At 46.0% G+C, this 21633-nt stretch overlaps 1 protein-coding gene across 19 annotated transcripts in view; it reads right to left on the reverse strand.

Moving 5' to 3' along the window:
* SLC2A9 (solute carrier family 2 member 9) overlaps window positions 1-21633 on the reverse strand; it is a 279004-nt gene that overhangs the window by 107862 nt on the left and 149509 nt on the right. For 16 of the 19 annotated variants that reach the window (XM_063809388.1, XM_063809384.1, XM_063809396.1 and 13 more), the window contains 2 exons: window positions 10027-10128; window positions 6975-7050 (listed from right to left, as the gene is read on the reverse strand). In XM_063809388.1, the coding sequence (XP_063665458.1) occupies window positions 6975-7050; window positions 10027-10128 (178 nt within the window). The remainder of the gene's footprint in view (window positions 1-6974; window positions 7051-10026; window positions 10129-21633) is intronic. The other 3 variants (XM_063809385.1, XM_063809394.1, XM_063809391.1) reach the window with 1 other exon arrangement.

The raw sequence follows: 21633 nt of genomic DNA on the forward strand, positions 1-21633 counted from the left end.
TGATTTTTGGTTAGCAAAGAACTTCAGGCAGATATGCAGATGAGTCCAATCTGGCTTATTTGTGTGCATGGGTGGGGAAGAAGGTCAACTTTTCACTCAGATACAATGCTGACATTTACTGTTTCTCCCGGGAAAACAGCTGTTATGGAAAAAGATAACTCGAGAAGCACTAAATCACACCATGAAACGTACAGCTTTCTTGCCCTCATGACCTGCACTTATCATGGTGGCAATGCCCACACCTTTGCAGGGGTGGCACTGTCCCAGATAACTGCCCTGGGCTGGCTGCTCCAGGCCCCTGGCTGGTGTCTCTGCCTCCAGTTTCTTCTCACTGCAGGTCTGCCCTGTGAAATTCATGCACACAGACTCCCCAACAGACCTCTAGGGAGTTCCATAAAACCGCAAATCCTTAGTGCAACAGCCAAGACGCTCTGAGATTTGCTTCTAGCTTATCTCCTGACTCTTCCTCTGTGTCTCACCCTGCACTCCGGGGAGTGGTTCCTGACGAGCACTTAGCTGTCATCAGATGAGGCCTGAATATCAATGTTTGCTTTGGTTTTCTTTCTAAGCCACCAGGTGATGGTAATATATTCAGCCAGGGTTTAAAAACTGCTCTAGCCCAGTGGTTCTTGAACTTGGCTGCACCTTGGAATCATGCAGAGTTAGAAAATGCCAAGCCTGGGCCCTAGCCCTCCAAGATTATGTCTTGGTTGGCCTTCAGTGCAGCCTGAGCATCAGGGCTTTAAAAGCTTCCCAGGTGACTGAGCAATGTTTGAGCACCACTGCTGTGGCTCTGGTGGTTTATTTAAGGTTCGTTTGACATGAACTTCTTCCTATATTCTGGCAGTGGCTGCTCTCACTGCCTGGAAATTCCTCCTTCCCTACCTCACCAGCTAGCCCACTCTCCCAAGTTCCAAATTTCAGAGCTGAGGAACTGTAGCAGGGGTTGACACATGTTTAAAATAAAAAGTTAGAAAGAAAATATATTAGGCTTTTCAGGCCACATGTGGTCCCTGGCATGCATTCTTTCTTTCCCCCTTTTAAAATGCAAAAGCCATTCTTTGCTGGTGGGTCACACAAACTAGGCCAGGGACCAAATCTGACCTGTGGACAATTGAATTGCCTGTTTTGTGAGGCAGTGAGTTCCCTGTCAATAGAGGCAATCAAGCCATGGCTGAAGGAATTCCTGGCAGGGAAACCATGACTAGGACTTAAGCTTCTGATAAATGACTGAACTAGAAAACCTTTACGGTCTTTTCCAAACTTGGGATGCCTTAATTCTAACTCATCTCAGCCCCTGGAAGGTTTCCTCATCTGCCAGATGACCTCCCTCCAGCTCTGAAGTCATTCCCATGTCGTGTTCCGCCTCAGTTAATTGTGAAGATCTGCATGTGTCAGCACAGACTTCATTTCAACACCAAGTGCTATGATTTAGGTGTCTTTGAATTTAAGAGACAAAGACCAAAGATTGTTCTTGACCTCTGCATTGAGATAATACCTGAAGCAGGAATGGCTGGAACCATGAAAATCAACATGCTTTTAATTCATCCTCAGCCAAGCTGATCTGACAACTAGAAACAAATGACAAAAGTATTTCTTCCCACGTAGACACAAATAGGACTGATTTATGAGGATCAAGAGTGACCCCATCCCGGGAAGATAAAAGCAGGAGTCCCCTCCCCTTATCCTCAATTCTCTGTGTAGGCCATTTCTCCTTGGAATAGTTTTTAACCTTGCAAGTAAACTTCAAAATGGGCATAATTCCACTCAATCTTTAGCAAAGAGCTGAGGTTCTAGGACAAGATGGTGAAGATTTAAATCTAGCATTTGCCTCTTAGCTATGTGATTTGGGAAAAATTATTGGATCATTCTGAATATTGGTTTTTTCATCTATAAGAGGCCGAGGCAGGCGGATCACGAGGTCAGGTGATCGTGACCATCCTGGCTAACACAGTGAAACCCTATATCTACTAAAAATACAAAAAAATTAGCCAGGCGTGGTGGTGGACGCCTGCAGTCCCAGCTTCTTGGGAGGCTGAGGCAGGAGAATGGCGTGAACCCAGGAGGCGGAGCTTGCGGTGAGCTGAGATCACGTCACTGCACTCCAGCCTGGGCAACAGAGTGAGACTCTGTCTCAAAAAAAAAAAAAAAGGATTAGTTTGGGAAGGAAGGATTTAGCAGCTGATCTATAAACCATCTTCTATCCTCTAGGACAGACAGACAGAAACCAGGGAAATAAATGGCCTTGTCCATTCTCCACATAAACTTCCTACCCCAACATCATGATGGTATTTATTAGCAGAACAATAAGGGAGAGTCCTTATATACACAATGCTTTTAGTGGGTTATACCTGGTCTACTTAGATGGTAAGGTTTAGCTATGGGGCTAGCTTGCTGGAAAATGTCAGTGTTAGCTGAAAAATTGTCTGAATATAAAATGCAGAAAATAGCTTCTTTCATGGAAGTGATGCATGTATGTCCTTTTTAGAGCTCTCATATGTTAAATCTGGACAACTATGCATCCTAATGTGGCAAAGAAGAACAGCAAGCTATCTACACACACACACACACACACACACATACACAGATTTGAAAATCTGACTCTATTATCTTATATTCACCTAGTATTTTTGTGAAAACTAAAGCACTTAGAACAGGGCCTGGAATAGAGTAAGTGATCAATAAAAGTTATTACCAGAGACTGGATTTGGGGACAGACGTGAATGTGCTGTGGAAAGTCCAGGGTAGTGTGTAGAGGTGAATTTCTTATGTTTGTCGTGGAACGAAAACAGCATAGATTTTTAACACTTGGGTTCACATCCTAGCTCCAACACTCACTAGCTGTTTCTTATCAGGGGAGCCCCTAACCCCTATGGACTTCAGTTTCTTCATTTGTAGATGGGAGTGGTAATCCTAATTTGCAAGCCCATCTTGCACAGTAGGGGTGATGTATGTAAGGCAGCTGGTGCAGTGTCTAAGTTAAAGTTGATGCTCAAGAAAGGCTAGTGGCTGAATGCCATTATGAGTGGAAACTGAGCAAGTGTGGCAAGGACCGGGCAAAGAACAGGACAGAGCCTGGGAAGCCCTAAGCCACTGCTTCTGGGTTTAACCAATCACTTTAAGGGTGCCCTGTGGGTTCAGCACCTCCCAGTCCACATCTTACAGCTTAGTGCCTACTCAGCCCCTTCTATCTGAGCTCCCTGGTCATGATTAAACCACCTGCAAATACGTCCTGACAACCTTCTAGATGTCAGGCCAGGACTGGGCACTTTAGGAGAGGCTGATGTAAAAGTGCCAACTCTGCATCCAGGGCTGGCCATGGGACTTGTCATCACCACTGGAATATGAGTGGAGAAGAGGGTGTTACCCCAGGTCAGAGCTCTTAAGAAGCTTTCTGCACAGTCTTTCTCCTTTTCACCTACTGGATGCAGTAGACCAGAGACACTCGGGGTTGGCAGAGCCACAGCCCAGGAGGAAACTGGGTGCATGTGCTCATCTACCTGGGACACTAGCCATAGGTGGTTCTATGAGTGAGACATGGATTTCTATTGTGTGAAGCTTCTGTCATTCAGAGACATATTTGTTAGGCAGCTAGCGTTACACTGACTGATACATGCTGTTAGTGACTCAGAATTCAGACTGCACATGTGAAACATTCAAGGTGCCTGCTCAGGAGCATGTTACTTTTTTAAACAATTTTTTAAAAAAGAGATGGGCTTTTTTCTCTAGCACCCTGGCTAGAGTGCAATGATGCCATCATAGCTCATTGTAACCTAAAAATTCTGAGCTCAAGTGAGCCTTCTGCCTCAGTCTCCTAAATAGCTGAGATTACAGGTACATTCCACTACTACACCTGGCTAGAAATGGTTTTTTTTTAATTAGTAAAGTTGGGCTTGAAGACACAAGACCATTTTTTGGGGGGTTGGCAATTAAGAAGCCATTGGCCATCTGTGCAACAGAGTATTTGTTTGATGGAGGAAAGTGTGGGAGAATGTATGTGATAATAGACAAACCCTTCAGTTTTGACTTTAAGGTATTAAAAACCTGGTTCTCAGAAATACCATTTGACCCAGCAATCCCATTACTCAGTATATACCCAAAGGAATATAAATCATTCTATTATAAAGACACATGGATGCATATATTCATTGCAGCACTATTCACAATAGCAAAGACATGGAATCAACCCAAATGCTTATCAATGATAGACTGGATAAAGAAAATGTGGTACATATGTACCACAGAATACTACACAGCCATGAGAAGGAACAAGATCATGTCCTTTGCAGGGACATGGATGGAGCTGGAAGCCATTATCCTCAGCAAACTAACACAGGAACAGAAAACCAAACACCACATGTTCTCACTCATAAGTGTGAGCTGAATAATGAGAACACATGGACACAGGAAGGGGAACAACACACACTGGGGCCTCTCTGGGGTGGGAGTGGAGGGAGGGAAAGTATCAGGAAAAATAGCTAATGCAGGCTGGGCTTAATACCTTAATTGCTGTCGATAAGTACAGCAAACCACCATGGCACACATTTACCTATGTAACAAACCTGTGAGTCCTGCGCATGTATCCCGGAACTTAAAATAAAAAAGCAACATGTATCCCATGAAAAAAAATCTGGTTCTATTTTATCTCCCTCCTGCCTCCCCCTGCTCTCCTCTCCCTCCAGCTTGGCACACAACAGGTGCTCAATAAAGGCTTGAGAAATTGATCTGAATGGAATTCAACCTTATATTTGTTCTTTCTCTGAAAAGAACCTTGGTATTAGCTTGACTAATCCTTTTGCTCCATGCAATTGGCTAGTGCCACCTTCATATTTTTCTGATATCATTAAGCCCCAGCTGCCTCTTCCCTGGAGCTCAGGGATACTGCAGGACAAGGGGTCTGCTCTCTCCACTTCTTCTCTCCTGCAAGGTTTGTTTTGAAAAACCCTGCTGCCAGGGTAGGCTCCCGTGTTACACTGCTCACAAAACCACACATCTTCCCTGCCAGCCTTTGCTCAGTTATTTTATTTCCTCTCTAACAAGTACTTGTGGAGCCTTACTATGTCTTCAGCACAGTTCTAGGTTATCAGGATAAGATTGTGAACCACACACCAGGTCCTTTCATGGAGCTTATTTTCTAGCCTGGAGGAGACACACATTAAAGACAGACTGCAGCACACAGGCTGCATGCAGCCCACTGGCTGCTTTTGTAAATAAAGTTTTACTGGGACACAACCATGCAGTCCATTCATTTACTCGTTATCTATGGCTGTGTCCACACTACCATGGCAGAGGTGAGTAGTTGTGATAGAGAATGCATGGTCTGTGAAATAAAAGTATTTACACCTGGCCCTTTGCAGGAAAAATCTTCCCATGTCTGCATTAAACAAATGAGTACACAGGAAACCAACATGCCTATGAACAATGCTATGATGGGTGATGAGATAGAGGGTAGGTGTGCATGTGTGTGTGAGTGTATATAGTAAATGTGTGTGTGCTGGTTTTAGAATAAGTGGCCAGGAGAGGCCTCACTGAGCAGCTGACATCTCAGAGGGGACTTCCACACCAGAGGCAAGCCCCTCTGGGAGCAGAGACTGCTCCTGTCTGGTTTGCTCATGCATGTCCCCAGGCTAGCATAGGGCCGCAGGCTGGACACCTCCAGAGCACTGATGTGAAGATGTGGATGTGAGGTTGTGATGCAGATGCCCTGGAAGACTAAACACATTTACTCCTCGCGTCCACTGTAAACTACAACATGTGCTGTGTGTTCATCCTCTAATTCGCTGCCCTGCCTGGGAGGTGCTTTCTTTCTTTTTCTTGCAGCCGTTCTGACCACCCTCATAGCACTATGTGTGTCTGTGTGTGTGTGTGTGTGTGCGTGCGTGCTGTGTGCATGTATGTGCACCTGATGCCCTCCCCGACCATTCCATAGCCCATCTTGCCACCTTGCCATCTTATTATAATATCCCGATGTCCTGAATGGACACTTTCCATCCACCATGAATGCAATAGAACCTGGAATGTAATGGCTCACGAGAATCAGCAACACAAAGGGAGAAACAGAAGTTCAGTTCCCTTTGTTCTGATAGAAACTTACTGTTTGCATCCACCAAGAAACACAACCAAAGAACAGCCATGAATATCATCCCATGAGAGAGCACATGGCTGTGTCAGACCCTGCCCTGAGCCCCCCTTCTCAGTCTGACCTTGGACTCTGCTGGAGGTCCCTGCTGGACGTGGACACAGAGCCAGGGAATGGTAGGGTCCTCAGTTGCATTGCATCCTTGTCGTTGTACAGATGGGGAAACTGAGGCTAACAAAGAGAAGAAGTCTCTCCTACTGACCCATGGCTAGGAAACAGCAGGGCTAGAAGTGAGTCCCGGGTAAACTGAGGCTGGGATACTCCAGCTGCACACTCACACAGCTACCATGTAAGCTGGTGGTTGGGGCCTGGGCCTGGCAGTCAGGCCACTCCACCTACTCGCTCATGCAAGTCACCTTCCATCTCTGTCTTCTTTGGAACTGTCCTGAGCCTTAAATGAGCTCACACAGGTCAAGTTCTTAGCCAAGTATAACACAAAATCAATGAACAATATGTCTTAGACATGATTATTGCCACATCTTTCACCATAGACCATAACTGCTTAGGCACAGACTGTGACTTGGTTGTCTTTGATTCATCACAAACCAGTGTCACCTCTGGCTCAGAGCCCTCCCACGTATGAACTGCTCTTGCTGTGTGGTGGGAAATTATCTCCCACTCATCTTCAGGTGAGTCCATTTTCACCTTCTGTGGGATAGACTGCAGACAGTCAGCTACATTTAAATTGGGCCAAAAGAAAGGCAGCAGACACACATCCCCAGTCAGGCTTTGCTTCTTCTGGGCTCTGGGCTCCCCATCTGTATGAGGAGAGCCCCCCAGCTTGGTAATGCCATGAGTCCCTGGACGGGGCAGTGGGGAGGGAGGGGTGCCTTACCTGGCCCACTGCAGAAAGAGGCGATGATGGCCAGAATGCCCACGATACTCAGGTAGGGGACCCAGGGGGCGCGGTCCTGGGAGAGAACAGGGAGTGGTCAGGTGAGGAGGTGATGGTGTGTCCAGAAGACCTGAGTTCCCACCCCAGCTCCTCCTCCATCCATCTGTGTGACCTTGGACAGGTCACTTGAAGTCACCAAGCCCCAGCTTCAGCATCTATAACATGGGAACAATGATAACCCTTCGGTCACTCCATCTGCTTATTTTATAGCCATGATGAAATCAGATGAAGCCTGTGATGAGTTTGACATAGTCCTGGCATACAGGAAGTGGTAAATAAATCAATAACTCACATTGATTGAGGGCTTAGTTGGCATCAAGCAATATGAGCAATTTTCACAGCTTTATCACATTTATAAAAGTTCATCATTCTCAGCAAACAGACACAAGAACAGAAAACCAAACACCACATGTCTCACTCATAAGTGGGAGTTGAACAATGAGAACACATGGACACAGGGAGGGGAACATCACATGCTGGGGCCTGTTCGGGGGGTGGGGGGCTGGAGGAGGGATAGCATTAGGAGAAACACCTAATGTAGATGATGGGTTGATGGGTGCAGCCAACCACCATGGCACATGTATACCTATGTAACAAATCTGCACGTTCTGCACATGTGTCCCAGAACTTAAAGTATATATATACATATGTGTGTATATATATGAATGTTTCCTCATATACATTTTAAAGGCTTCTATATTTTGCTTAAAAGAAGTTATCTTAGTTCTGATATTATTACATAAAGGACCTTATTTGTACCCCTGCCATCTTGCAAGGTGTGAGATGCGTTAATTCATTTCATGGAATGTGTCTGGAGAAGCTGTCACTCATCCGGGGGGTGGGTGGCTTGGTGCTGGTTGCAAAAGGATGTTTTGGGATTGCTCCTGCTCTAGCAGACTGGACAGCTGAGCATTAGAACACAGTGTCACCGGTTCTGAGTCTGTGGGGGTGCCAGGGCTGCCCCAGGAGAGGCCACCTGACTTGAAGGGAAGGTAAGAGCCTGCGTTCATCTCTGTAGGCTGAGCCAGAGTCAGCCCAGTGGGAAAGGAAAGGAAAGAGGTTCCAGTAGGGGGTTCAGCATACACAAGGGCACAGAATCCTAAGAGGGCACCATTGGGGGGGGGGGGTAAGCTGCAAACAGTCTGGAGTGGAGGGCGAGGGGTACAGAGGGCAGACAGAGGAATGGGGAACTCCCTCCTTCCCCTTGTTCTGTGTCCAAATCCATTAGCTTTAGGGGTTGAGAGGAGCTTCATGGACTCTTGTACACTGTATGGCTTGCTTCTGTACCAAGTCACTCACTCACTCACTAATTCAGCTGATTGATCTGAGCTGCTGCTGGATGCCAGGCACTGGGATGGGAGGTGGAAATGCGATATGGTTCATGCCAGGCCCTTGCCCTACACAACTCAGTCACTGTCTATTGGGAGAGAGAGATGCGCCAACAGTGAAAGTCAATGGTATGTGATAAGTGATCTCACAGGGTTCCCCCTTGGGGCTTATGGGAACACAGGAGAGGGCACCTCACCCAGACTTGGAAGCAAGGGGAGGCTTCCTGCAGGAAGAGGTGTCCAGGAATGTCCAAGGCCTCCTGAGTCCAGAAAGCAAGCAGAAGCTAGCCAAGCACAGAAGAGCCCTAGGAGAGGAAACTGCCAGGCTCCTTGAGGAGCTGCCGGGGGCAGGGTGTGGGGCACTGGAGGAGACAAGGGTGGCCAAGCCAAGAACAGCTCCGAAACCTTGTGAAATGAGGCTTAGATGGGGTTTGTGGGCTTCAGGCTTTCCTTTTAAACTTCTGACACAAGTTTCAGAAAGACAATGGCCTGGAACATCGCCTAACTGGCTTCCTGAGAACTTTGAAGGACTGTAAAGATGCTGGAGCTTGGGACAGCTTGGGCCTGGCTGTCAGGAAGGAACTGCATCTGCCAGCGCATTGTCCCTGAAGGCAATGCTTCCACCTCCTGCCAGTCAGCGTGCTTGCCAGCCCCACCTCTTCAAAGGGCACCCATCAGCCACCACCATGCTAACAGTGCCTTCTTCTAGAAACATTGGGGCCACTAAGACATTTGACAAGTGATCAAAACGTGCACCTATCAATTTCCAGATGCATTTTTGAAAAATGCAAAGATTAATCAATTGCTGCAACCTTGCTTCACGCTTCCCATGGCACCAAGATGAGTTGGAGGTACTGAGGCAGTGTTCAGTTAATGCAAGCTGCCCTGAGCCATGCAGGGGGCAGAAGCCCAGGATCCGGGGATCTAATTGCCACCTTTTGGTGGTGTAACCTTGGGAAGCTTATTTATTTATATTTATCCTTCAGTTTCCTTATCTCCATAAAACAAAAAAATACTGATGTTGTAAGGATGAAGTACATCGCCACCCCTCCTCCTTCATGCACATCCACTGAGTGCTTGTTCCAAGTGCTTTCAGTGCATTTTCTCATTTCATCCCACAATACTCCTGGATGAAGGGACGACTGTTTCATTTTAGAGATGAGGCCCGGAGAGGAGCTGACTTGCTAAAGTTTCATTACAAGTAAGGAAAAGCCAGGGTCCACACAGGCTGTCTGGCTCCAGAGCCACTGTTCCTAAAATTGTGACAACTGGGGAAGTGGCTGATATGCAGTACCTGGCACTCATGCTGGGAGGTGACAGCTGGAAGGAGCACCTTAGGGTTGTCTAGTGCAAGCTCTTCTATTCCATAGATGGGTGAACTGAGGCTCAGAGATGGAAAGTGTCTTGCCCAAGATCACACGGCTCATCAGCAGGAGTGACAGGACCAGAAGTCAGGTCTCTCATCTCCCAGTCCAAGGACCCCTCACCAAACCCTCTTCACTGAGACCCTCAGCAGCTCCAGAGATGAGATGCCCCCGGGGAGAGCTTTATCACAAGTGTTTTCTGTAGAAGTATGAACCCACAAATCAAAGGCCCCAAAACGATGAAGCCAGAAGTCAGCTCCATGCTTATCTCCCTCAAATGTGACAAGCACATCGTCTCACCTGCAGGGTCAGCGTGATGGTGAGGGTCCCAAAGAAGAGGGCCATGAGCCCAAAGCCACCAATGAGGAGGGGTCTCCGTCCCAGGTGCTCAATGACCAAACCCTAGTCCAGGGTAAAAGAGAGAGAGAGAGCTATTATTCCATTTCTAACCACAACAGGGGAATGTGGCACTGGGAACCGGCAATGGCATCATGATTAAAAACCGGCTTTGACCCTGAGACAGTTGGGCCACCTTCTTTATGGCCACAGCCCTGAAGCAATGCTCTTTATGAGAAAGGAAAAAGCGAGGGAGAGAAAGTCACAATTCTTGAGCACCTACAGCATTAATAACGAGCACTCTCCTCCGAATCTTCCTTGCTATGGTGGACTCCTCCAACAGGGAGTTTGGGAGAAGGAACTGGATGGATATGGTCACCACAGCCCTTCTCCTCCTTCAGAGGCAACCTGCATGGAAGGTGACTCCTCTGTGTCTCTATGTTGTGGGTTTCATAGGGGTAGGCACCCACAGCGGGGCACAGGGGTGGGAGTAGGCAGAGAAGCCCATGTCGTTTTCCAGTCTGCCTGTGTCTGGGGAAGTCAATTTCATTGTGGGATGTGATGTGGGGAGTCCCTGGGGAAGTCCCTAAAGCTGTGTCCTCGAAGCCAGCTTCCCTCGGCCTAGGACTGTCACTGACCTCCATCTGGCTGGCCCCTGTGCCCCTTGTCCACTTGGTTAGGAAACAGCTCCTCAACTGCCAATGACTGAAAGAGTAATTGTAGCCGAATGTCAGAGACAGGAAAACCTGGGTTTATATTCTGGCTTTACTATTTTCCAGATGCACGAACTTTGGCATGTGACTTCACTTCCCAAAGCCCCAGGGCCTTTATCTGTGACAAGAGAATCAAAATATCCTTCAACAAGAGTGTCTGGAGTGGAAAGGTGTGTTAAATAAGAGACTGCACTCAACACACAGGTTAGGTACTCGGATTATGTGAGGTATCCTCCTCTCATGCTCCATATCACAAAAAGAGAACACGGAGGGTCAGAGAGGTGAGATAACAGCAGACACCACAGAGCAAGTAGGTGAGAGAGGCCCAGAAATTGAGCCCAGAATGAATCAGAATCCATGGCTTTTCTCAATGAGGCAATCAGGCGAGGCTTCCTGGAGGAGGCAGTAGCAGACAGAGATGTGGAGAGCTTGTCAGGCAGAGGGATTAGTGGGGGAAAAGGTTTTGGGGCTGGATGGTCCCCATCACAACAGTCATTTGGCTTGGACAAGGGGAAGCAGTGACGCTGCTGAGGGCCATGAAGCCAGAGCACACATGGCTCCTGCCTGCCAGCTTCAGGTGACAGTGCGAAGGTCGCAGCACTGAGACGAACAGTTGCAATCCTTCCCCAAAGCCTCAGGGTTTCTCCACAATGGAACCCAGCTGCAGGGACCCCAGTGCCCTCTACCTGTTCCTCTTTCCTCATACCCTGTTCCTTAGAGGGAGGCAGGTGAGAAGCCGTCTAGGCAATGGGCGTTCTCCCCCAAGCTTAGCATGGGCTGTTGTTCTGCTGGGCAGAGCCGGCACTGAGGGGTGAGTGACAGCTGCCTGTCCGAAGGGCATAGCCCTGTGGGTCAGCTGAGCACCCCGGCCATGTAGTGCTGCCTGGGGCCATGGACCTCTCAGTTACCTGGGCATGAATGTTGAGGGGAACGGAGGGTGCTGGCCCAGAAAGTCAGAGGCCTGGGAGGAAAATGTGCCTGGCTGATGACCACATGTCTCTAAAAGCATCCAAGACTTCTGGTCAGAAATGCCTTTCTCCTGGGTGCTTAGGGAAGAAGGGCAGACTCAAGCCTTTAAACTTGGCCTCCTAGAAACCTGGCCCAGTGGAACAGAGCACAGGTGACATCCAGGGGCACAAAAGCCTGAAGATGGGCGATCTGAGCTGAATTCCTGGCTTTGCCACTTAGCCTTCTTTGCACCCAGGACAGGTTATTCAGCTTTTCCAAGTCTCAGTTTCCCCACCTGGAAAATGAGAATGATAATACCATTTTTGCAGGGTAGCTGTGAGATAAAGCGAAAGAACTCACGATGCCTGAAATAGACTCATGAACAAAAGAGGTTGCCAATAAATGGCAGGAAATATATTATTCATTTTAACTAAGGAGCGCCCTGGGGATCTGGTCCCAACTCTTACCCGTAGCTGGCTGTGTGGCCTTGAACAAGTTAATTAACCCTTCCATGTCTTAATTTCTCATCTTTTCTGATGATAATGGAGTTAGTCTAGATACCAATAGCTAATGATCATTTACTGAGCACCTACTATGTGCCAAGCACTGTATTAAGCACTTTTCATGCAGCAACTCATTTAATCCTGACAATAATTTTGAGTAGGTTCTATTATTTGCTCCATCTTACAGGTAAAAGAACAGAGGCACAGAGTCTTTGGAAACTTGTCCAGGGTCACATGGCTGGTAAGTGGCAAAGCAGGGATCACCTACAAAATCTTTTCTGTTGTTGTGACGTTACATTTTCTTGACATTAAACTAGAAACAGACAATGCCACCACTTGGTAACAGCCCAGTGTCCCACCTGGTGCAGCTCCCGGACCCGAACAAGGGCACTGATCACTTTTCTGCCCCCCCCCACCCCCTCCCCCCTCCGCATTCCTGGCTCTCTGATTCTCTTTCTTCACTTGAAGGCTAGGAGCCTTCATCTTTGCTTTCCCAGAGCCTGGAAGAATACCTGACAGGTGTGGCGTAAGTGTTTGCTGAGGGAGGGAAGGTCTGTCTTTATAACGCAGGCAGAATGATTCTCATTTGCAGGGGGAGGGCAGGGAGGGCAGTGAGGTTCGAGAATACTGAGGGACAGTAACTTCACTTGGTGGGAAGCGGGGAGGGAAGTCAGGCCCAGTGAGAGTCAGGAGGGAAGCAATGACCAACAGCTTCTGAGAAAGAGAGATAGGGGGAGGCAGAGAGGGACGGAGGGAGAGAATGAGGGAGGGAGGGAGGGAGTGAGGGAGGGAGGGAGACACAGAGAAACCTGCATTTAAAGCATCCCTTCCTCTTAGGCCCTCATGAGCTGGGTTTCATCAAAGAGGAGACACTGATGGGGCTGCTGTGCCAGGTCCAGTGCAACATGGGCAAGGGAGCTGGGTCCTAGTGCCAGGAGGGACCCCCGCAAAGGTAATGGGAGAAAAGGCCCAGAGATATCAGGGGCTTAGAGAGATTATGAAATTATGGGCCCAGAGAGATTATGCTTATCTCTGTGTAATTCATACTAATTTCAGTGTAACAATGCAACACATGTTAATCTCAGCGCAACACATGTTAATCTTGGTGTAGCACTCTCAGAGATCTGGGCCCAGGATCAGAGGCCAAGAGTGATTATGGGATTTACCAAAAGTCACCCAGGTCTAACTATTCAGAGAGAAGGAAGTGGGATAGATGCTGTTTTACACCAAGGGGCAGTTGCAAACGTCCACACCCTTGGACTCAGTCACTCACCTTCTGGGCATTGATCCTAAGGAAATAGATGTTTGGTCAAAGATGCATGGACAAGGATCTTTGTTGGTGTGTTATTTATACTACTGGGGAAATAGAAATAATCTAGAAATCCACCAACAATTAGTTAAATAAATACTGGAATATTTAGATGGTAAATATGTAGAAATTAACATAGTTTAAAGAATTGTAAAATGGTACAGAAAAATTCTCAGGGTACAATCTTAGGCGAAAAGAGTAGGACATAAATCTGTATATACTAAAACATGTAGTTATAAAATATCAATTACAATTATGTTAAGCTAATACACCCTGGAAAAATATATGCAGAAATAGTTTATAATGGCTAACTCTGGTTGGGGGAATATGTGATTATTATTTTATTTGTCTGTCAGTTTTCCTGATTTTCTCCGGAGAGTTTTGACTTAAAAACACCAAAAAGTAGATTTAGTTGAAGTGTTGGATGCAAATCTCTGTCCCCTGTATTATGTCTTTATTCTTTCCAAATCACCAAATATTTCCAATACCCATACTGGCAATTTTTCATAACTGTGTAAAATATGGTTTTGGTACAATCTAAAGATGTCACAGCTTTTCTTGTGGCTAACAGGACAGAGCCAAAAGTTAAGCTGTTGCTGAAAATGAAGGTTGTTCATAACTGGAATATGCAGGAACTTTGTCTCCTAAGCTTCTTAGGGGAGTTGGATTAGAGTATCCAGTGACCTGGTGCTGAAATGACAACAGAATGTGCCATGGAAGAGCATCACAGTTGCTGGGAGATATTATTACACTGCAATCAGCATGTGTTACATTGTCATAGGGAGATCAGCACGTGTTACATTGTTATAATGAGATTAATATGTGTTATATTGTTACACTAAGCTCATCATGTGTTACATTGTTTTACGGAAATTAACATATATGTTTACTGATTTCAGTATTTTGAAGTTTTTAAAAAAGAGTTTCAAGTGCACCACCCACAATTTCAGAGTCAGAAAGTGTGCTTACAAAAGTCAGTTGAGAACCATTATCTTACACCATGATGCTGACGTTCAAATGCTTTGGAAAGGGTGGGGTGAGGGACATGTGGCTTTTTGTTTCATTTCCCTAAAGTCTCTTGATGAACCAGTAACTTGAGCCAATGAAAGGCTGAACACATTCTCCCTGATTTGGAAATCATCTTTAAAGATGGTCTAGGAAGACACTAGGGAAACAGCTTTGAAAGAGAAAGAAGGGATAAAAACAACCCTCCCATCTGACAATCAGTCTCCCGGCTCTGTTCTTCCTCCCCCCGTTCCTTAAAGTCCAGTTAAAGTGCAGCCTGTTGGAAGGGATTAGAGCGAACGTGGTATTTCCACTTGACATTAAAATCATGAGTGAAGACATTAACTCAGACGAACAGCAGACTGAAGGCTACTGATGTCAGCTGGGGATGACTGTCAAAATCCTAATGCTCCCAGGAAACCCCCTCTGGGGACTCTGGAGCCATGGGGTCACCCATCCACTCAGCAGCCATTCACCCAGCACCCAGTGCCCTTCCCCACAGGGCTGGGACCTCTGGTGAAATAATAATGGGAACCTTTTGTTCTGGTTAGGATTTTAAGAAGCAGCTTTATAAAGGTGTAGTTTTCATTCAGTCTAACGTACCCATTTGAATTGCACAGTCTTGTATGTTTTGACAAATGTATATACCTTATAACCACAACTACAATTAGGATATTGAACATTTCCATCACTTCCCAGAATTATCTTGTGTCTCTTCCCCCAACTCCAGGCAACCTCCGATCTGCTTTCCAGCACAAGGATTCGATTTATCATTTCATATTGCTTATTGCAGTGTTTTTGAGATTCATCCTTCTTGTAGTACATATCAACAGTTCTTTTGTATTGCTGATCAGTATTCCATTGCATGGATATACCAAAATTTGTTTCTCCATTCACCTGTTGACCCAATAGCTGTTTCCAATTTTCAGCTCTGAGAAATAAAACCATTATGATTATTGAGTCTTCATGTAGACTTGTGCATTGATTTCTCTTGGGTAAATATGTATAAGTGGAATGACTGAGTTGGATGGGTAAAACCTTTATAAGAAACTGCTAAAATGTTATCTGAAGGGGTTGTGCCATTTTACGTTCCCACCAGCAGTGGATGAGCCTTCCTGTTACTCCACATCCTTGGCAACACGTGGTATTATATCAACCATTTAAATTTTTGTCACCATTTTGGTGAACAATGGTATCTCACTGTGGGTTTTAGCTTTAATTTCCCCGGTGACAGTAACAATGTTGAAGATCTTTTCATGTGCTTTTTGATGTTTTGGAACTCTTCTTTGGTAAAGCATGTGTTCATATATTTTGCTCATTTTCAAGTGGGCAGTTGGTCTTATTTTTGAGTTTTAAGAGTTCTTTATGTATTCTGAATTCACGTCCCCTCTCAAATGTGTTTTATAGGTATGTTCTCCATGTCTGTGACTTACCTTTTTATCTCCTTAACAATACCTTTTAAATAGTCACAGTTTTTAATTTTGATGAAATCCAATGTATCATTTGAAAAATGGTTTGTGATTCTGTATCTTTCCTATCCTAATGTTGCAAAACTTTCTCCTTTGCTTCTAGAAGTTTTAGAGTTTAGCTTTTATGTCTAGATACGTGGTCCATTTTGAGTTAATTTTTTGTATGGTATAATAAGGGTTGCCATTCACATTTTTCCATGTGGATATCTACTTTTTATGACACTACTTGTTGAAAAGACTATCCTTTCCTCATTGAATTACTTCAGCAACCTTTTGTTTTCTGGATTCCATTCTGTTCCATTGATCTGTGGGGCTGCCCTTATGCCAATCTCATGCTGTCTTTATTCCCATGTTTGAACATTGTTACAATCCTTGCTATGTACCAGGAATGGTTCCGGCTGCTTTATATATATTAATAACTTAACTCTGATTACATTTTCTTGGGGTAGGTGCTGTTATCATCCACTATTATATCCAGAACTTGAGGCTCAGAGAGGTTTAGCAACCTGGCTAAGGTTGCACAGTGAGTCAGTAAGTCTAGGCACTCCGGCTCCAGAGTCTTGCTCTTAACCTTTGTGCTCTACTTCCTCTCCCCAGTGTTTCTGAGGCAAATACACATTCACATTTATCAAAAGAATATGCACATGCTCCCAAAGTTTTTCTCCCTTCATTTGTGTGAGCTGCCTGAGGTCACTGAGAGCCTCCAACGGCACTGGCACTGGGGCACAGAGAAGACAGAGCCAGGAGTCTCTGCCCTTGGGGAGCTTTATGGGCTGAATTGCATTCTCTCAAAAAAGGAAATATTGGAATCCTAATCTCCTATTCCCTAGAATGTGACCTTGTTTGGGAATAGGGTCTTTATTTTTAGGTGATTCAGTTAAAATGACATCATTTGGATGGGCCTCAATCCATGATGACTGGTGTCCTTGAGCCAATGGAAAAGGGAAAGTGTGGACACGGAGACAGACACGCACACAGGCCTGTAATCCCAGCACTTTGGGAGGCCAAAATGGGTGGATTACTTGAGGTCAGGAGTTCGAGACCAGCCTGGCCAACATGATGAAACCCTGTCTCTACTAAAAAAAATACAAAAAGTAGCCAGGTGTGGTGGTGCATGCCTGTAATCGCAGCTACATGGGAGGCTGAGGCAGGAGGGAGGTTGAACCGCTGGAACTGGGATGCAAAGGTTGCAGTGAGCTGAGATTGTGCTACTGCATTCCAGCCTGGGTGACAGAGTGAGACATTCCACCTCAGAAAAACCAAAAACAAAAAAAGACATACACAGACAGAATGCCATCTGAAGATGAGGCAGGGGTTGGGATGATGCTTCTGCCAACTAAGAAACACCCAAGATCACCTGTAAGTTCCTGGAAGCTGGGAGAGAGGCACGAGACATTCTCCCTCACAGCCCTCAGGAGAAATGAGCACTGCTGATGCTTTGCTCTCAGGCTTCTGGCCTTGAGAACCGTGATACAATAAATTCCTGTTGTTTAAGCCACGTAGTTTGTGGCACATTGTTTTGGCAGCCTGGGCAAACCAACACAAGGAGCTAACACCTGATGGAGGGCAGGGCTTGTAATGTTGCCTGCTAAATGATTGAATGTATGTAAAAAAAAAGAAGGAAGGTAGTCTCCAAATATGTACAACTATTATATGACAATAAACAACATTTTAAAAAGGAAGAGCTGGAGGGCAAGAAAATATCGCCTAAAATTTAATTTATTTCAAATTTATCTCAATTAAAGCGTCCAAATCTGATGTAATGTGCTTTCATATTATTTCACATACATTACTTTATATACACTTTATTTATTGCTCATTGTCTATATTGTATTCAATGTGTATATCTCTCTATATAAACTGCATGCGGTACTCCGTGCATGGCAGGAGTTCCTGACTTTCTCAGGGACTACAGCGTCCTACATGAGTTCTTTCCTGTGCCAGGGTGAGCCTTTTGGTCGTAGAAGATGCCGCATTCTCTGTGTCCAACTCCAGGCCGGGGCCTTTTTAAATCCTTCTGATTTACATAATCCCCATCCTTGCCTGGCTTGATGCTTCTGGGTCTGTGGGCCGTGTGGACTGACTGTGCGCAGGGGCCCTAGAAGCCTACCAGGAGGAAGCCCTGTTGGTTGGGCTCTGCCTCCCTCAGGACGTCCTGTCTGACTGCTCCCTGCAGGGATCCCAGCCAAAGGCAAGAGCTCCCTCTTTAGTCAGCTGGTGTGATTTCCTCAACAGGCTTTACTAGAGCCATACTCCGTTGAGCAACCATTAATGGTATTGAATGCATGACAACTACTATGGCCATTTCTTTAAACATGATGCATGACACACACTCTCTCTCTCCCTCCCTCCCTCTGTCTCTCTCTCTTTCTCTCTTTCACTCTTTCAAATTTACATCTTAAAGCAACTCTATGAGGTTTCCCCTGATAACTCAGCCAAAGCGGTGCAGACAACTGAGACTCTTTCAGAGAGAAATGTAAATGCTGGGGCAAGATGTGGCCCAGATGAGGGCCACCCCGCAGGCATCCCAAACAGCTGTTTCCTAATCCTGACATGTTGGAATGGAGGAATACCTGAGGAACCCTTGGCACATGAGCAATTGGTGACTTTCTAGTCAGAAGTCGGATTATTGTCAAAGTTTTAGCTGCAAAAGGATGGGAGAAAGGAGCAGAGAATGGTGTGATTATCACTGACGCAGCTCCCTCCGCAGAGAACAGAAGGCCAAGGTACATTGCATGAAAAGAAATTTCACATTCCAGTATTACTTTTAGCTGCTGGTAATCCTGTTTTAAACATGCAAAGGCTAATCTTTACTTTCACAAATCTCTCTAAAAAGAAGCCAAGGCCTTGGAAAGCTGTGGTTATTGCAAGTTAGTGAAATTTTAAAATTTATGTTCAGAGGACAGAGTGCCAGAAACAATTTTCTGCTTGGGACAGGCTCTCTCTAAGTTAAAAACGGAATATAATTCAATGAAACAAACTTTTTTGGGAATTTCTGCTTAAAAGATGAATGTGCATAAAAGGTATCGGTGTATCTGTTTGGGCCAAAGGTGTGAGAAATGAGAGTTGCGTTTTAAATAATGATCATCCCAGGGTGGCCCATGATCTCTAAGCATAACAAATTAAAATGTCTTGAGATATTTCAGCCAAAGCGCAAAACAGACATGGGTTTTCCTTCCATCCCATGCCAACTGGGATGGAAGGAAAGGCTGGCAGCAGACAGGCTTTTCCAAGTTCTCCAGTCCTGTGGATGTCTCCTCCACTTGGGTCACTTTACAAGCTTGGCTTGAGACCGTAGCTTCTGTAGTTTCTAAGTGAAGCACTCCCCCTCATGCTCTTACTCTTCTCAAAAAAGGCAAAATGTGGTTCTAAACAGGTTTGTGAGGATACATTCATATTGTTCTTGGAAATTTGGGCAAGTAGAAAAAAAATTAGCTCTTCAAGGAGCAGAGAAAGAGACACTGGATGTCCAGATGACTTAGGAGTCAGGGCTTCCATAGCAGGAGCATCGAGTTGGCAGAGGGCAGTGGGCAGTGGGAACAGCCGCCACTTAGAACTGACACAAGGGGATGGTAAATGCTGTCTCCACCCTGCACCCCATGAGCCACATCCGCACTTTCCTTTGGTGAGTGAAGCTGGTGGGGCCGGACACAGGGGAGCCAAAGGATGTTATCAGAGGGATGGGGAGTAAATCAGGAAAATTTGGTGGGAAATAAAGACTCAGGAGCACATCCCAAGAGTCAGAGGGTGAGCTGCAGGAACGGACTTGTGGGTATGTCCTTGGCCAAACTCAAAAATAGAGCTACTTACTTAAAAGATATTATTCAGAGCTTGGGGTGGGTGGGAGTGGAAACTGCAGGGGAATGTGCTTCCAGGGCAAAACCCCACCTTTTCTGCTTGGGGATGCTGGGGCACTGACTCTGTTTCTTCCCTTCCTCATCCCCACCCAGTCCTCACCCCATGAGGATGACCTGTCATAACCAGAAGTATTAGTTCATTCTCATGCTGCTATAAAGAACTGCCGAAGACTGGGTAGTTTACAAAGGAAAGAGGTTAAATTGACAAAGTTCCACAGGGCTTGGGAGGCCTCAGGAAACTTACAATCATGGTGGAAGGGGAAGCAAACTCATCCTTCTTCATGTGGTGGCAGGAAGGAGAAGAATGAGTGTCCAGTGAAGGGGGAAGTCCCTTATAAAACCATCAGATCTCATGAGAACTCACTCACTATCATGAGAACAGCATGAGGGTAACTGCTCCCATGATTCAATTACCTCCCACCAGTCCCTCCCATGACACATGGGGATTGTGGGAACTATAATTCAAGGTGAGATTTGGGTGGGGACACAGAGCCAAACCATATCAACAAGAGTCCACATTTCTCTGCCTGCTTCCTGCTCAGGCAATGGTAACACTAATGCTTTTGATCTAAGCTCTGAACATGAAAAGCCATTTAGCCTGAGTTTTAACTTCTCAGATCTGGGGATGCCACCCAGCTCAGACTGAGCTCAGGCCCCCAGGGGTTTGGGTTGGGAGCCAAGGGGAAAATCTAGCTTTGTTTCTGCTTGCTACAACCTTCATTTCTCCTAAGGTCCTGTAACATTTGTTAAATAAACTGGGGACTTGATCTAGTATTTTAGTGGAGGAAGGGTGTAGTTTTTTCTAGTCTGTGATCTATAGAAATGCCATAGAATCATTATTTATCAATGAAAAAGGAATGTCTGTCAAGGGAAATTAATTGAACTCAGTCCTTTCGAGGCCAGTTCTAGAGCACATGTCAGTGTGATGATTCACAGGGAAAACCGGCCTCTCTCCAAGCCTTGTGACAACGCTCTCTGTTTCTACCCTTGTCACCCTCTGCCATTATCTATTTTGTCTACAGCAGTCAGAGGGATTTAAAGCATGACCTGGCACTCTCCTTTTAACACCCCTGTCCACTAAAAGCCTTATAGACAGCAAAGAAAACAATCAACAGAGTGAAGAGAAAACCTACAAAATGGGAGAAAAGATCTGCAAACCATATTTGAATCCCCTCAAGCCCCATGCCCCCCCACCAGCCCCGTGGCCCCTCAAGCAGCAGCCACATCCTTGCCCCTGCCTTGGGCTGCTGCAGACATCCCTGTCACCTCTCAGATTCTTGCTGTCTGTCCTAGAGGGAGACCCATTGGCTCAAATCAACAAGCTCCCTGCCCTCTGACCTCTAGGCGGCTTCAGCAGAAATCAGAAATCAGAGGTCAGAAATCAGAAGGCAGAAGAAAGAGAATGAGGCCAGGGGTTGGTTTCTTGGTTCACTTTCTACAGAGACATTTTGCCTGGCTTTGTCCCTCTATCAAAGGTTGCAGGTCCTGATAGGTGGCGTACCCACCCTACATGCCCTCGGCTGCCCTGAATTAATCAGCCTTCGAGCTGCTCAGGTTCACTGTGTCCCTCTTTCCCAAAGGTTTTTCTTTCAGCAGCTTCTTTTGCCTGACATGCTCTTCCCAGACAGCTGGGCTCACCTGGAGCCTGACCACAATATTTAAAATGGCAACTGCCCCCGTCTCTCCATTCCCCTTTCTCTGCTCTACTGTTTTCTCATAACATCCTTCACCTTCTAAAACACTGTGTGGGGTACTCCCTTGTTACAC

Source organism: Pan troglodytes, chromosome 3 (assembly GCF_028858775.2).
Source record: "Pan troglodytes isolate AG18354 chromosome 3, NHGRI_mPanTro3-v2.0_pri, whole genome shotgun sequence".
NCBI classification, from domain to species: domain Eukaryota; kingdom Metazoa; phylum Chordata; class Mammalia; order Primates; family Hominidae; genus Pan; species Pan troglodytes.